General features: G+C 44.4%; 1 protein-coding gene across 4 annotated transcripts in view; it reads right to left on the bottom strand.

Annotated features, from left to right (window-relative positions):
• Window positions 1–17,192, bottom strand: part of ST3GAL5 (ST3 beta-galactoside alpha-2,3-sialyltransferase 5) — a 248,597-nt gene that overhangs the window by 98,053 nt on the left and 133,352 nt on the right. For all 4 annotated transcript variants that reach the window (XM_073610968.1, XM_073610966.1, XM_073610967.1 and 1 more), the window contains exon 2: window positions 14,464–14,591. In XM_073610968.1, coding sequence (XP_073467069.1) covers window positions 14,464–14,504 — 41 coding nt within the window. In that variant the 5' untranslated portion in view covers window positions 14,505–14,591. The remainder of the gene's footprint in view (window positions 1–14,463; window positions 14,592–17,192) is intronic.

Below are 17,192 nucleotides of genomic sequence, written 5' to 3'. Positions count from 1 at the left end.
TATCCCCCAAAAATATATATAAAAAAAAACATTTTTTTTCCTCAGTTTAGGCCGATCGTATTCTTCTACATATTTTTGGTAAAAAAAAAAAAAAAAAAAAAATCGCAATAAGCGTTTAATAATTGGTTTGCGCAAACGTTATAGCGTTTACTAAATAGGGGATAGTTTTATGGCATTTTTATTAATATTTTTTTTTTTTACTAGTAATGGCGGCTATCAGCGATTTTTATTGTGACTGCGACGTTATGGCGGACATGTCGGACATTTTTGACACATTTTTGGGACCATTGTCATTTATACAGCGATCAGTGCAATTAAAAATGCACTGATTACTGTGTAGATGGCACTGGCAGTGAAGGGGTTAACCACTAGGGGGCGGGGCGGGGTTAAGTATGTCCCAGGGAGTGATTACTAACTGTAGGGGGATAGGCTGTATGTGTGACGTCACTGATCTCTGCTCCGATGACAGGGAGCAGAGATCGAGTGACACTTGTCACTAGGCAGAACGAGGAGATGCTGTTTACAACGGCATCTCCCCGTTCATCCGCTCCGTGAGGCGATCGCGGGTATCCCCGTGGCGATCGAGTCCGCAGGACCCGCGACCCGACCAACGGAGCTCCCGGCCCGTGGCGCGCACGCAATGGCATGGCGGGGAATTCAAATGGACGTACAGGTACGCCCATTTGCCCAGCCGTGCCATTCTGCCGATGTACATCGGCGTGCGCCGGTCAGGAACCGGTTAAAGCTTGGGAAATCTTTTTGTATCCAAATCCGGCTTTAAACTTCTCCACAACAGTATTACGGACCTGCCTGGTGTGTTCCTTGGTCTTCATGATGCTCTCTGCGCTTTCAACAGAACCCTGAGACTATCACAGAGCAGGTGCATTTATACAGAGACTTGATTACACACAGGTGGATTCTATTTATCACCGTCAGTCATTTAGGACAACATTGGATCATTCAGAGATCCTCGCTGAACTTCTGGAGTGAGTTTGCTGCACTGAAAGTAAAGGGGCCGAATAATTTTGCACGCACCACTTTTCAGGTTTTTAATTGCTAAAAAAGTTTAAAATATCCAATAGATTTCGTTCCACTTCACAATTGTGTCCCACTTGTTGGTGATTCTTCACAAAAAATTAAAATTTTATATCTTTATGTTTGAAGCCTAAAATGTGGCAAAAAGTTGAAAAGTTCAAGGGGGCCGAATACTTTCGCAAGCCACTGTATATATTTATATTTCTTTAAGCCTGAGAGATGACTCCAGGCAGAATATGCAGTTTGTGACGTTTATGCTTATTTCTTTTATAATTTTTATGCTTCAATCTTATTGGCTGATACGTGGGATGGAGGTTTTTCTCTCTACATGTGTATAAGAATTATGCAAATCCAATAAACCATCGTAATCTTGATTCACCATCCCTATGTGTTTGGAGTCTTGATTACCCGATCAATCAGAGAGTTCTATCCATACATAAGTCCAACCCGGGTTATCAGGAAAGGAAGCGACCTAACACTTTTGTCTCGGTCTGATTTCATGGTTTCTGACAGTAGGCGAAGGCCATGAATTCAGAATATACAGTCAATCCACTTGTTGGTAATATTTTTTCCAGAGTGGATGAACAAGATCACCGCATGGATCAGTTTGCCATGACGTTACAAACTCTCCTAAGTCACACGGCTCACCTGGAATCTCTCACTGTGGCCACCCCAGTACAAACTATGTTGCAGGCCGTCCATGCTGCTGCTCCAATCTCTGTGCAGGCACCCGCCTCGAGTATTACCTCTATAAGAGGTATGTCTGGTTCCGCTCTGCTTCTCCAGTGAATTGGAGGCGATCCAGTCCAATGCCGAGGGTTTCTCAACCAGGTTGAGATATACTTTGAGATGCTGCCCCAGGCGTTTCCCACGGACAGAAGCAAAGTAGGTTTCGTGATATCTTTGCTTTCTGAGAGAGCCTTGGCCTGGGCAAATCCTCTATGGGAGACACAAAAACCTGTTGTCTTGAGCTGCCCTGAGTTTGTGGCTTTGTTTAAAAGGGTATTTTATGTTCCCACACGCTCCGTTTCTGCTGCCAAGTGCCTCATGTCCATCGATAAGAGTACGAGAACTGTTGCCGACTACGCCATTGAATTCCGTTCTCTGGCAGCAGAGTTTGCGTGGAACAACGAGGCCTTCGTGGCTGCTTTTTCTCATGGTCTCTCAGATACCATCAAGGATGAGATAGCAGCCCGAGATATACCCACTGAGCTGGAGAAGTTGATCACGTTTGCCATCCTCATTGACTCCAGACTCAGAGACTCTCTTTTAAGGAGCATTTGCGGAAGCCTCCTGTACATTTGTCTCTAAGCTTTGCCGGCCCACCCATGCCTCCCTCACCTCCCATGCCTCCTGGCACCGAGTCTTTCAGTGAAAGTGAACCCATGCACTTGGGTTTTCACGCGTCTCTCTGCATATGAGAGAACCTTTAGGAGGAGGGAGAAATTGTGGCCAGGCAGGTCACTTTTTGAAGTCTTGTCCTACCCGTTCAAAGAATGCCCAAACTTTGAGGTCCTGTCACGGACAGACCTTAGGTGGCATTGTTTCGTCCCCAGTTATCCAGAAGAATAAATCCCTGGTTTCGGTCACCCTTTCTTGAGCTGAGTCGTCCGTCAAGATACAGGCTGTAATCGACTCTGGGGCTGCAGACCTGTTCATTGATGCTACCTTTGTATAAAAGCACTCGATTCCACTGTAGCTGCGTGACATTCCACTTGCCACTGAGGCTCTTGACGGGAGACCTCTACAGCCTGCCCATGTGACTCATGAGACAGTTCCGTTGTCCATGGCCGTAGGGGCTCTTCACCATGAGATAATCCAATTCCAAGTTATTTCCTCACCTAAGTTTCTGCTGGTTATTGGTTATCATTGGTTACAGAGGCACAACCCCTCTTTTGATTGGCTCCCTGCTGAGGTTCTCTCCTGGTCGCCACAATTCAGTGAGACATGCTTCCAGAAGGTAGCCAAGGTCCTGTGCACCTCTTCATTCTCCTCCCTGCCAGAGGGAATACTGCGATTTTAGCAATGTCTTTGACAAAGCTAAAGCCGGTAGTTTGCCTCCACACCAGCCGTATGATTGCGCAATTGACCTTCAACCTGGTGCCATACCCCCTCATGGCCAGGTTTACCCTTTGTCGGTCTTGGAGGATAAGGCCATGGAGGAGTATGTTGCAGACGCACTTTCTCGAGGTTTCATCCACAAATCCTCGTCTCCTGTTGGTGCTGGTTTCTTCTTTGTGAAGAAGAAGAGTTGTGAACTGAGCCCTTGTATTGATTATAGGGGTCTCAATTGTTTCACGATTAAGAATGCCTATCCGATTCCGTTGATTAGGGAATTAGTTGACCGCCTCAAGGGAGCAACGGTTTTCATGAAGCTTGATTTGAGAGGGGCATACAATCTTGTGAGGATTAAAGAGGGCGATGACTGGAAAACTGCGTTTAATACCAGAACAGGCCGTTATGAGTACCTCGTAATGCCTTTTGGCCTTTGTAACGCCCGGCAGTTTTCCAGGAATTTATTAACGATGCCCTCCGAGATTTGTTGCAGTTATGTGTGGTGGTTTATCTCGATGATATCCTCATATTTTCCAAGTCCCTGGAGAGCCACCACACAAATGTCTGTTGTGTGCTTCAGAAACTAAGAGAGAACAATCTCTATTGTAAACTGGAGTAGTGCGAATTCCATCGTGAACAGGTTAAATTCCTGGGTTATGTCATTTCCACAGCTGGTTTTTCAATGGACCCAGAGAAAAGTTCGGCAGTCCTTGAGTGGCCTCGACCTGTGGGTTTACGTCCTCTGCAGCGTTTCCTTGGCTTTGACAGCTATTATTGGAAGTTTATTTGTAACTTCTCGTCTCTGGTCAAGCCCCTGACTGCTATGACCAGAAAGGACGGTAACCCACAGAGCTGGTCTCCTAAGTCCGTTAAGGCCTTTGAGAGTCTCAAGGCTGCCTTTGTTTCTGCTCCTGTGTTGGCGCATCCTGATCCTACGCTACCTTTTATCCTTGAGGGTGATGCTTCTGAGACTGGTGTTGGCGCCCTTCTCTCTCAACATCCTACCTCAGAGCGCTATGCATCCTTGTGGCTACTTTTCCAAGAAATTGTCACCTGCGGAGTGCAATTACAAGATTGGTGACAGAGAGCTGTTGGCTATCATTTTAGCCCTGAAAGAATGGAGACATTTCCTCAAAGGTACCACTGTGCCGGTTCTCATTCTTACTGACCATAAGAATCTCACATTCTTGTCTGAGGTTAAACGCCTCTCTCAGAGAGGTGTGCGATGGGCTCTATTCTTGTCAAGTTTCAATTACATTGTCTCATTCTTACCTGGTACTAAGAATGTAAGGGCTGACGCTTTGTAACGACAACTTTCCTCCACTTCCAAGATGAATTCGGTTCCGGTTCCTATGATCCCTCCTGATCGTATTCTGGCTACGGTTCACACGAGTCTCACTTCTCCTTTGGGTGACAAAATTCTTGCTGCTCAGGTCCATGCTCCTCCTGAGAAACCTTGTGACCGCTGCTTTGTCCCAGAGAGTCTCCATACTACCGTGCTCCAGACTTACCATTCTCCCAAGGCTGCTGGCCACCCTGGGAAGAATCAACTATTTTGGGCCATTTCCCAACAATTCCGGTGGCTTAGTCAACGCGCTGATGTAACCGCCTTCATAGCTGCCTGTTCCATGTGTGCTCAGAGTAAGACTCTACAACATCTTCCAGTGGGCCTCCTGCAACCCATACCCAATGGAGAGAGGCCCTGGACCCACCTGTCTATGGATTTAATTGTGGAGTTACCCGATTCCCAGGGCAACACAGTTATCTTTATGGTGGTTGACCGGTTCTCAAAAATGTCTCATTGTATTCCACCTAAGAAGTTGCCCACTTCTATGGAACTGGCTTCTATTTTTGCTCGGGTGATCTTTCGCTTATATGGGCTACCCAAGGTGATTGTCTCGGACAGGGGTAGTCAGTTTGTGTCCCGGTTCTGGCGAGCCTTTTGTGCACAGTTGGGAATTCAGCTTGCCTTTTCCTCTGCGTATCACCTGCAGTCTAATGGGGCCGCAGAACGAGTCAATCAGTCCTTGGAGCAATTCCTACGTACATCATAACAACTGGTCAGACCTATTACCGTGAGCAGAGTTTGCTCACAATAGTGCCTTGAATTCTGCTTCCCGATTGTCCCCGTTTATGGCGAACTATGGTTTCCAACCTTCCATGTTGCCTGATTTATTTGTTTGTTTGTGATTTATTAGTATTTCTGCGTTAGAGGAGCATCTCTGTGGTCTTTGTTCCACTTGGGCACAAATCCAGGAGGCTTTGCAACATGCTAAGGATAGGTACAGACTCCATGCTGACCGCAGAAGCCTGCCTGTGCCTTCCTACCAGGTTGGGGACAGGGTCTGGCTATCTTCTTGCAACCTCCAACTTCGTGTTCCCTCACTGAAGTTCGCACCTCGGTTTATTGGGCCTTTCCGTATTCTTCGCAGGATTAACTCAGTGGATAACGCATTAGACCTTCCTTGTAATTCGTATTTCGAATGTATTTCATGTCTCCTTATTAAAACCGTTGGTCTACCACCGCGTTGCCACATCCTCACCCTGTACAGGTTGAGAACCATGTGGAGTATGAAGTACAGTCCATTGTTAAATTCCATAAGCGCATACAGTACCTGGTGCATTGGAAGGGGTACGGTCCGGAGGAACGCTCTTGGGTCTCATCATCGGACGTACATGCCCCTGTCCTCCTCTGTGATTTCCATAGATGTTTTCCTTCAAGCCTAGTGGTCCTCCGAGGGGGAGGGGTCGTTGAGGAGGGGGTACTGTCTGGGCTGGGCTCAGCCCTTCCTTCTCTGAGCTGGCCGCTCAGCTGTCGGCTAATTGCCAGCTTCTATCTCTCCACAGTTACTCAGCTGTTGATGATATCCTGCTCGTCAGTCCTGCCTACTTAAGCCGTTCAGCCCAGTGGATCTCTGCCTTCGCCTTGGTCAACATCACAGAGATTATCTGCTGTGTTCCTGTTTAAAGACTTGCTTTGCTGACATCCCTTCTGGCGCCAGTTTCTGCTTGCTGTTCCACTTCATTGATCCCTGACTTCTGGTGTGGCTGACAATCCGTTCCAGGTACTGAACTTTGGCTATGTTTTGACTATGTTTGCTGTTTTTACTTTTATTATTAAACAAGTGTGATTTAACTGTACTACTGTCTAGGTCTGATTTCATGGTTTCTGACAGATCTGCAGTGTTAGTTTTTCACCACACATTTGCTTTTAGGCCAAAAGTTGGTCTCATCTGAAAAAAACACCTTCCTCGACATGTTTGCTGTGTCCCCCACATGGCTTCTGGAAAAGTGCAAACGGGAATTCTTATGGCTTTCTTTCAACAATGGCTTTCTTCTTGCCAATCTTCCATAAAGGCCAGATTTGTGGAGTGCACGACTAATAGTTGTCCTGTGGACAGATTCTCCCACCTGAGCTGTGGATCTCTGCAGCTCCTCCAGAGTTACCATGGGTCTCTTGGCTGCTTCTCTGATTTATGCTTTCCTTGCCCGGCCTGTCAGTTTAGGTGGACGGTCATGGCTTGGTAGGTTTGCAGTTGTGCAACTTCATTTTCGGATAATGGATTGAACAGTGCTGCTTGGGATATTTTTATATAACCTAACCCTGCTTTAAACTTCTCCACAACTTTATCCCTTACCTGTCTGGTGTATTCCTTGGCCTTCATGATGCTGTTTGTTTACTAAGGTTCTCTAACAAACCTCTGAGGGCTTCACAGCTGTATTTATACTGAGATTTAATTACACACAGGTGGACTCTATTTACTAATAAGATGACTTCTGAAGGCAATTGGTTCCAATAGATTTTAGTTAGGGGTATCAGCGTAAAGGGGGCTGAATACAAATGCACACCACACTTTTCCCATATTTGTAAAAAATTTTGAAAACCATTTACCATTTCCACTTCATAATCAATTGCCACTTTGTGTTGGTCTATCACATAAATTCCCATTTACATTTTTGGTTGTAACATAACAAAATGTGGAAAATGTCAAGGGGTATGAATACTTTTTCAAGGCACTGTATAGCCAGCTTTAGATTTCTCTCATTCAGCCTCGCAGGCTGAACAATAGAAATAATAGATTACCCCCCTTCTATGCGAAACGGCTCAAATGCAGGAATCTCCCCTGCTTGACATTAGGTTCTGACAGCTGCACGCTCTCAGCTGTGAGAATACCCGTATAGTGACTGCATGTGATTGGATGCAGTCACTGTTTGCCAACAAAGTTTAGATGGCTTCTTTGACTTTTCAATTGAAGTTTGTAGTGCTGGGGGGGGGGGGGTGGTGCCAATAGGGCCAACCATACTTTGAGTTTCTGTGGAAATAAACGATCATTGTAGGGCTAACTACTTACAGTGGATATAAAAAGTTTACACACCCCTGTTTGAAATCAGAAAAGATAAATCATTTCAGAACTTTTTCCACCTTTAATGTGACTTATAAACATAAACTATACAACTCAATTGAAAAACAAACTGAAATCTTTTGGGGGGTGGGAGTAAAAATAAAAAACTAAAATAATGTGGCTGCATAAGTGTGCACACCCCCTTATAACTGAGGATGTACCTGTGTTCGGAATTAAGCAATCACATTCAAACTCATGTTAAATAGGAGTCAGTACACACCGGCTATCATTTAAAGTGCCTCTGATCAACCCCAAATAAAGTTCAGCTGTTCTAGGTCTTTCCTGACATTTTCTTAGTCGCATCCTACAGCAAAAGCCATGGTTGGCAGAGAGCTTCCAAAGCATCAGAGGGATCTCATTGTTAAAAGGTATCAGTCAGGAGAAGGGTAAAGAATTTCCAAGGCATTAGATATACCATGGCACAGTGAAGACAGTCATCATTAAGTGGAGAAAATATGGCACAACAATGACATTACCAAGAACTGGACATCCCTACAAAATTTATGAAAAGACGAGAAGAAAACTGGTCAGGGAGGCCTACAGCAACATTAAAGGAGCTTCAGGAATATCTGCCAAGTACTGGCTGTGTGGTACATAAGACAACAATCTCCGGTTTTCTTCATATGTCTGGGCTATGGGGTGGAGTGAGAAGACGGAAGCCTTTTTTTTACGAAGAAAAACATCCAAGCCCGGCTAAATTTTGCAAAAACACATCTAAAGTCTCCCAAAAGCATGTGGAAAAATGTGTTATGGTCTGATGAAACCAAGGTTGAACGTTTTGGCCATAATTCCAAAAGATATATTTTGTGCAAAAACAACACTGCACATCACCAAAAGAACACCATACCCACTGTGAAGCATGGTGGTGGCAGCATCATGTTTTGGGGTAGTTTTTTTTCAACTGGAACAGGGGCCTTAGTCAAGGTAGAGGGAATTACGAACAGTTCCAAATACCAGTGAATATTGGCACAAAACCTTCAGGCTTCTGCTAGAAAGCTGAACATGAAGAGGAACTTCATCTTGTAGCATGACAACAACCCAGAGCATACATCCAAATCAACAAAGGAATGGCTTCACCAGAAGAAGGTTAAATATTTGGAATGGCCCAGCCAGAGGCCAGACCTGAATCCCATTGAAAATCTGTGGGGTGATCTGAAGAGGGCTGTGCACAGGAGATGCCCTCACAATCTGACAGATTTGGAGTGTTTTTGCAAAGAAGAGTGTTCAAATATTGCCACGTCAGGATGTGCCATGCTGATAGACTCATACCCCAAAAAGACTGAGCGCTGTAATAAAATCAAAAGGTGCTTCAACAAAGTATTAGTTTAAGGGTGTGCACACTTATGCAATCATATTATTTATTTTTACTTCCCTCCACCTAAAAGATTTCAGTTTGTTGTTCAACTGAGTTGTACAGTTTATAGGTCACATTAAAGGTGGAAAGAGTTCTGAAATTATTTATCTTTGTCTCATTTTTTTACATCACAGAAACCTGACATTTTAACAGGGGTGTGAAGACTTTTTATATCCACTGTATGCCTTCAACATAGTTGCAAAGAGATTTATGAATAACTTTAGCCAGCTCAGTCATCAAATTAGAAGCAAAGCACTAAGTGCAGTAACCCATATCAATTAACCACAGTCCATTTTCTGAAATCTGCCCAGTATTTCCGGAATTCTGATTGCATGTGTAATGGCTCATCATGCACATGGCTGTATCTGGCCATTTATTGTAAAATTATGACATCCAGAGTTTTATGCCTGTTCACATACACAAGAACAACTTGTGTAGTAGGGTGAATGCACATGGCCCTATAGTGCAAATGTCAGCGTATTTCCCTATCGGGGAGCAGAGAGGTGCAGCATACAGCCATTGACTTCTACAGGCGGCTGTAAGCAGCACATATGGGCTCCCTGGTAGGGAAATAATTTATGCCATATGGCCAGATACGGCCGTGTGCATTCACCATATACATAGAAAACCATTGGGAAATGGTTGTCTCACCACACTGTGTATATCTTTAGGCTGGGTTCACACTATTGCGAATTGAATGCGTATTTCCCCCGCATCCAATTAGCAAAGCAGGAGAATTTGACCAGCTCTCTATGGAGCCGGTTCACACATCTCTGGAGCGGCTTCCGGTGCCAATTGCACAGCATTCTGTGCGTCTTCTGGTCCATTTCAGGTCAGAATTCAGCCAAAAATTGGACTTGAAATGGTGAACAGGGACACACCGGACGCCTGTTGTGAGCCGCTCCATGCGGCAGGGTAAACCCAGCCTTAAGCTTGTTGTGTTCTTAGGTCTCTTCAATATGGGAGTAAAAAAAATGCTGCATTTTTTACTGATCTGGATCTAGATGCATTGTAGTCTATGGAACCATACACACAGCCGCTTAAAGATGAGTAATAGAGCGATGAGTACAGAACCGTAAAACTAAACTAGAAAATATTATGTGTGCAGTAATTTATGCGCGTGTATATATCAAAAGTGACAATGAAGAATTTTATGTTTGTTTATTCTTATGCACCTTTAAGCTCTTTTACATGCACTTTATGGTCTTTATTGAACATTTTACATTTTATTTAACATTTTACAAGATCCTGAGTATAAACATCTGTAAATTCATAAATTCTTATGTCCATGTGAAACTGGCCTTAAAGTGGAATTCCCAGCGGGGGTCACCAGAATTCCTTGGGCTTTTGGAACTGATATGGCCTAACTGGTCAGTTGTACACGAGTCTTACTAGTTGTGTATGTTGTTACAATCCTTAAGGCCACGTTGAACTACTGTATGTTGTTCTTTTTGCCTTATGTGCCCCTGAGTGGGCTAAGTGCCTGAGTCCTAGAATGTTTGTGGTTGTGCTCATACTTGTGTATGTTTTGTACTTCACTATAAAAATAATAAAAAGATTTATAATAATAAAAAAAAAAAAAGTGGAATTCTGGGATAACCCTGACTACTCCTAAAACTGTCCCATCCCCACTCCCAACACTATGCTTACTAAACTGTGTAAGAGAGATCTATATACTTCCCTTTTTTCGGGCCGCATTTTTTTACAGGATCTACCCTGTGTAAGCCAGCATCAGGCTGCAGGGGTGAGGAGAAAACGCTCCGACAAGGCTGGTAAAGAGTGGTGATGTCACCCATAGGCTTCAATAGCCCATCCATTGTCAGAGCTCCCTCCTCTCCTCTGCAGCGGCGCTGGCTGACACAGGGGAGCCGGATCACATGACTGGACCGGAGCAGCCTGAAAATGGGCAAGTATAAACACCTTTCTTTCAGAGGTTAGTAAGCATAGTTTTAGGAGGGGGGGAGGGGGACAGTTTAAGAAGTAGTTAGGGTTATTCCAAAATTCCACTTTAACAGAAGTTACATTGTGGTATGCATTGTATGCAGAAGTTGTTGTTTTCCACTGCTGTTTCCCATTTTATTTTTTCCTCATTAAAAGTCAATATACAAAGTAAACAGTAAAAAATATGACAGGGAGTGGATAAAGACACTAACAGCTCCGGTCAGAGCTGCTGTACCAACTATCTGACATTAGTACAGCGATCTCCCCTGCTGAGCTGTTGTGTTCTTAAAGAGGGATGGTCCCCCCGGCCCAAACAATCCGATCAGCGCTCTCTGCCATTGGCTGAGAGCGCTGATCGGGAGCCGGTTGGCTGCTGGTTTTCCAGCATGCTTGCCCGACATACACATGGGCCAAATGTCGGACAGTTTTTTTCTGAACCAGCAAATGTTTACTGACAGTCCCATGTGTACCCAGCTAAAGAAACAGAAAAGAGGAAAAAAAAAAACATGGCGGTGAGATAGATGCAATAAAAATCATGGTGAGTATGATGGCGTTTGTTCTGTTCTGTAGGTGTAGCACCTTCCAGGACTCTATAAAGGCTGACCACAGACAGGTGGATATACAGTATAAACAGTCAAATAATCAGATCAAATAAAATAAAGCTAAATAAACAGGGAAAAGCTGAAAAAGATAAGCTGAGTAATAAATGTCATCATAGTGGCTGTAAAAGTGACTGTTCAGTTAATGATTGTCACAGTGTACCTATTGTATTTGTGTTGTGAAGTACCATGGTGTATATTTGCACGCATCAACAATTTTCATCATTTGTTTGGGAGAAGTGCAAGTTTCTTGGGGGGGGGGGGTGATGATGGGTGCTTCTAGGTGACGGAGCATTCCTGACAGGTAGCATATCTTTGTCAGGTCTCGTATGTTTAGGTAATATTTGAGCATGATTCTGAACAGTGGGAGGATTCAGCAGTTGCAAGCTTTTCAGAATGTATTTCTTTCTGTTAAGACACAGAGGTGTTCAAGTTTAGTGGAAGCAAAATCAGAGGAGTAGGAATGTGCTTCACGAATACAAGAGCGCTAAATGGGGGGATATTTCCCTGTTGCATACTAAAAAACGTGTCATAAATCTGAATGTTTGCTGCTAAAAAACAAATACGGGGGGCATAACCCATATCATGTAGTTGAGGTTACCATAAACTGTGCATTTTGGGTTTTTGATAAGGTGGTCTTCCGTTGGGATCCATTAGCAGATATGCCTTTTGTATTTTTTTTAATTTGCATTTCTTGATACACCTAGTTTATAATTATTTTCCACTCTTTAAAAACAGCTTTTCTCAACTCTTTTACCCCAAAGGAGCCACTGCAATAATTTTCAGGTCTAAGGGAACCCCTGCTGAGATTAGTCTAATGGTGGTCATTGGAAACAGTCCCTTACATTGGTGATCAGTGGGAAGATGCTCCCCTTACAGTGGTGGCTAGAATGCCACCTTTACAGTCATTATGCCTCTGTTTCTGCCAAGTGGTTTTGGAGATGGAACTATGCAGAACCCATCATGTGGGAGGTCAGTTAGCCACAGCTCATGGAACCCCTAGCCACTTCCGGTTGAAACCTTGGGGATCCATTAAAACCCTGGTTGAGAATGGCTGCTTTAAACTATCCTTGTTGCTGAATGTCTGGTGTATCAATAGGAGATAGTTGGAGAAGTGACCCCCACTTGGTTATGAATTGATAGTTATGCTTTTTGGTATATAGGTGGGTTCTAATGGATAGTTGGGTTTAGCAGTGGGTTTATAAGCTGCAGTGCTTGTTGCAAGAAAAATTTGGTATGCCATTTAGAGTGGGTTCTAAGAGTTGTTTTTGAGCCCGAGAGATCTTTATTTGGGCATGGTTCAGTATATTACGGGCTTATTAAAGTATACCCGAAGAAAGGGAAACAGTTAACACCTGGCCATCTGAGTCTAGGATATCTTAAAGGTATTTAATACCTCAAGAGTACCAAAGATAATAAGCATTCAGTCATGGCCTGGGGGAAAACTAGGTATAAATCAATTAAGAAGAGGATATTGGCCCTGGATTATGAAGAGTTTTTCGATTTCCCTCCAAGCTCTGAGTGTGTTCCTGATTTTTTTCAGGTGAGGTGGAAGGGAGGTTAGCTGAGTTCAAAATTCCTCTCAGTCACCACTTGGAACTAACTGGGAACCCTGGTTGAGAATGTGGTCATATAATGGTTAGTGTTGTTCCACCAGTCTCTAACACACCCTTTCTCAATCTTTTCAACACAGAGCAAGCCTTGAAAGAATTTACCAGTCTCGGTAAACCCCTTGTCAGGAAATCCCTTCCAGCAGACGTTCTGGCACTAGAAGAATTCCTGTGCATAGAAGAGCCGTCCGGCGCCCGCGCATGCGCAATAGCACGAATAGCAGCGCACGGGCACACGCGGGAGCGTGCGCCCCTTGTGAAAGCACTTGGCACCAACATGGGGCTATTTAAAGGAGACTGATGCCTTGCTACCTTGCTGTCTGGTCTACAGCGTTTCCTGAAGACCCCTGCTGCCTTGTTACCCAGTTTACCTGAATCCAGTACCTACTTGGCTTGTCGCTGACTTTCCTTTTGCTGCCTGCCTTGATTCCGGCTTGGACTCTGACTATTCTTTTGGATTGCCCTTCTGTACCTGATCTGCCCGCCAGTACCTTGACCCGGCTTGTCTGCACCTCCCTGCTGTCTGCATCCTGCTACGGGACTACAGTGCACCTCCCTGCTGTCTGCATCCTGCTACGGGACTACAGTGCACCTCCCTGCTGTCTACATCCTGCTACGGGACTACAGTGCACCTCCCTGCTGTCTGCATCCTGCTACAGGACTACAGTGCACCTCCCTGCTGTCTGCATCCTGCCACGGGACTACAGTTCACCTCCCTGCTGTCTGCATCCTGCTACGGGACTACAGTGCACCTCCCTGCTGTCTGCATTCTGCTACGGGACTACAGTGCACCTCCCTGCTGTCTGCATCCTGCTACGGTGCACCTCCCTGCTGTCTGCATCCTGCTACAGGACTACAGTGCACCTCCCTGCTGTCTGCATCCTGCCACGGGACTACAAGTGCACCTCCCTGCTGACTACAGGATCCAGCCCTCTACACCAGTGTTCCAGTCAGGCACTTGTGCCCCTTTGCACTCTCGAGCCCCTGTCATCACTACCAGGGGTTCCCGAGTCAGAGGTATACGAGAGGCCGTTCTCTGCATTCCGGGCTCAATGTACCGGGTACGTGACACCCCTGCTAAAATTTACTGTATCTACAACCCATGATACATTAGTGTGAGGGTCAGTGGGAAGAATGCTCCTTACACTTGTGGTCATTGGGAAGAATTACCTCCTTACAGATATCTAAAAAAAAATCAATGGTGTCAGTGGGAACTTGAGGGGCAGAAATTGCCCATTGCCCTAACAACCTCTGGAGGAACCATGGTTGAGAAACCCTGCTCTAACAGGTCTACGAAGACAAGTTGGGTTATATTTCCTGACATCTGGTAAATTCACACCAAGCTAAAATGTAGGCTAGTGATCTGCCCGTTTATTGAATGGCTGTCAGGATGTGCTGGGACTTAAAATTTCCCATAAATCGCAGGGATAAATGGACCAAACAGTTAAAGATAACAGTACACATACCTGAAGAGGATCTTGCAGCAGCATTTACAGGTGGGCCTCATTTTTTGACTCTCTGATGCACATCACCCACAGACCACGGAGCACAACATAGACGGAAACGTAGAATCGCCTGTCTTCATGCAGCAGACCTGTGAGCAACAGAGGGGAGCACCATGAGACCTAAAGTAACTCTCCTCCGGAGGATCAATAGACAACCTTATAGCAAAGTACAAACTGCTGCCACAGAAAAGTCTGCAGAGCAATACTCATCATTAAATCTGTACTGAGTGGACAGAATTGTAAATCAGATGAGAGTGGATCTTACCAAAGTCCAAAAAGTAATTAAACCAATAGTGTGTTGGGCTGGCAGCATGAACATCGAAGGTTCATGCAAGGTGACAGCAAGATGGCATAGGGATAAGCAGGAGTCCATCTTTGCAACCTGCGTGGCCAGCTGCCAAGTTCTGCCTTGCAGGCTTCTTCGTAGCGGACTTAGACAAGATCCACTCTTATCTGACCAAAGTACCATTAGGATAATGACTGCTTTATGGATGGAATATAATTCCTGAGAAAGTCATAAAGAGCAGTACATGTATTTAACGAAAAACAATCTGTTATATTGACGCAGACTCTTGCTCTTAGTCATCATCACATCAGTATCCATTCCAATTACAACTTTACATGTCCCTGCGGACTCATGATCATAACCTTCTGTTATGCTACCATTCACTACATCTAGAACAATGTTCAGCACATTGCTGGTTGAATGCCTTACTGATACAGGTTTTTATGACTTTTTGACAACCATTTTTAAGTTTGTAAATGTTGATTAATAATTATTAATATTAATTTTGTAATATTGTAGCTATGTCTCCCATATCTCCCGATTAAGCAGATTTGTTATCTGGGAGACATTTATCATTCTGATTGGATCCTAAAGTCTGTTTTTTTATTGTAAAGCCCTGTTCAATTGCAAACAGAAAGGAGCAGTCAGATGGCCGAGAGAGGAGCAGTCATATGTAGTCGCATCAATTTTATTACTAATATAAGAGCCCTTTCACACTGGGGCGGGCGTCGGCGGTAAAGCACCGCTATTGTAAGCGGCGCTTTACCGTCGGTATGCGGCCGCTAGCAGGGCGGTTTTACCCCCCCCCGCTAGCGGACGAGAAATGGTTAAAAACCACCGCAAAGCGCCTCTGTAGAGAGGCGCTTTGCCGGCGGTATAGCCGCGCCGTCCCATTGATTTCAATGGGCAGGAGCGGTGAAGGAGCGGTATACACACCGCTCCTTCACCGCTCCAAAGATGCTGCTGGCAGGACTTTTTTTACCGTCCTGCCAGCGCATCGCTCCAGTGTGAAAGCCCTCGGGGCTTTCACACTGGAATGAAAGCAGCGGCACTTTCGGGTCGGTTTGCAGGCGCTATTGTTAGCGCAATAGGGCCTGCAAACCGCCCCAGTGTGAAAGGGCCCTAAAAGAAACACTGCAATATCATTATAAACAGTGTAGACAATATATGGAATGGGACTTTAAAGGCACCAACCTAAATACAATGATTATAAATATAAAAAGTAGTTTTTTATTAATATACAACAATAAAAAAGGACCAAAGGGTACAGTAATTCTAATAAAAACAGACATGCACAAAACAAGTAATCAATGTGTATTGAGAAACACCATACAGAGCATCTTCAATGCATAAAATAAGTCTATCTCACAATAATGAGCCCCCAACACATTTCAACTAATAGAGAGCATGAGTCTTCTTCAGGGAGGTTACCCTGTGCAGCCATTCCTAAGAAACCAAAATTTAGACCTTGAGGTTCTCCTTGGAAATGCACTCATTTCATACCATGGTATAAAATTGTAATTGTGAGTTGTCTGATATACAGTTTTTTTGTATTAGGACTATTGTCTTTGGTCAATTTCATTTATATGCATTTATGTTGCAGATTCCACCACTTTACTAATCCCCTGAAGAAGACTCATACTCTCTATGAGTTCAAATGGAGCTCATTATTATAAGATAAACATACTACATGCATTAAAGTTGCTCTGTGTGGTGGTTCTCCATACACATTGATTACTTGTTTTGTGCATGTCTGTTTTTATTAGAATTACTGGACCTTTTGGTCTTTTTTTTAATGGTGTATATTGATACAAAAAAACTGCTTTTTAGATTTATAATCATGGTGTTTAGCTGGGTGCCTTTAAAGTCCCTTAAGTCTATAAGTTGTCCAAACTGTTTAAATTATTAGGGATGTGGCACCTTCAGTACCCTTTAGTCTAATGGAGGCAATGATTTATTGCAATATTATTATATTTGCTTAATTGTATACCTTTAAAATAACAATAATTAATATTATAGTGTTTCTAAAGGCCCCTTTCACATGGGCGTCATGTAGTGGATTCCACTTGCTCAGCAGAGGATTGCTCTGCTGATCCCCGCTGAGCAGGCAAATGACAGGTCTGTGTCCGCTCAGCTGTGCAGAGCGGACATGGACACAGTCCCGCTTTCCCTTATGGGGAAATCAGATGGAAACGGACCGCCTGTCCGTTTCCATCCGATCCGCTGGACGAAAAATAGGACCACCATTCGTCTGTTTTTTGCGTGCAGGATCAAACTAGATGGGGGCATCCGCCGCTCCATAGGGGAGACTGGAGGGTGCGATCAGGTCCGCCTGAAAAACTATCAGGCGGATATGATCGGTGAGCTAGTGTGAAAGGGTCCTTTAGCCTTAAAATGGTTGTAA

This window comes from Aquarana catesbeiana, linkage group LG01, assembly GCF_042186555.1.
Source record: "Aquarana catesbeiana isolate 2022-GZ linkage group LG01, ASM4218655v1, whole genome shotgun sequence".
NCBI lineage: Eukaryota > Metazoa > Chordata > Amphibia > Anura > Ranidae > Aquarana > Aquarana catesbeiana.
This window is presented reverse-complemented; position numbering and strand designations above follow the sequence as displayed.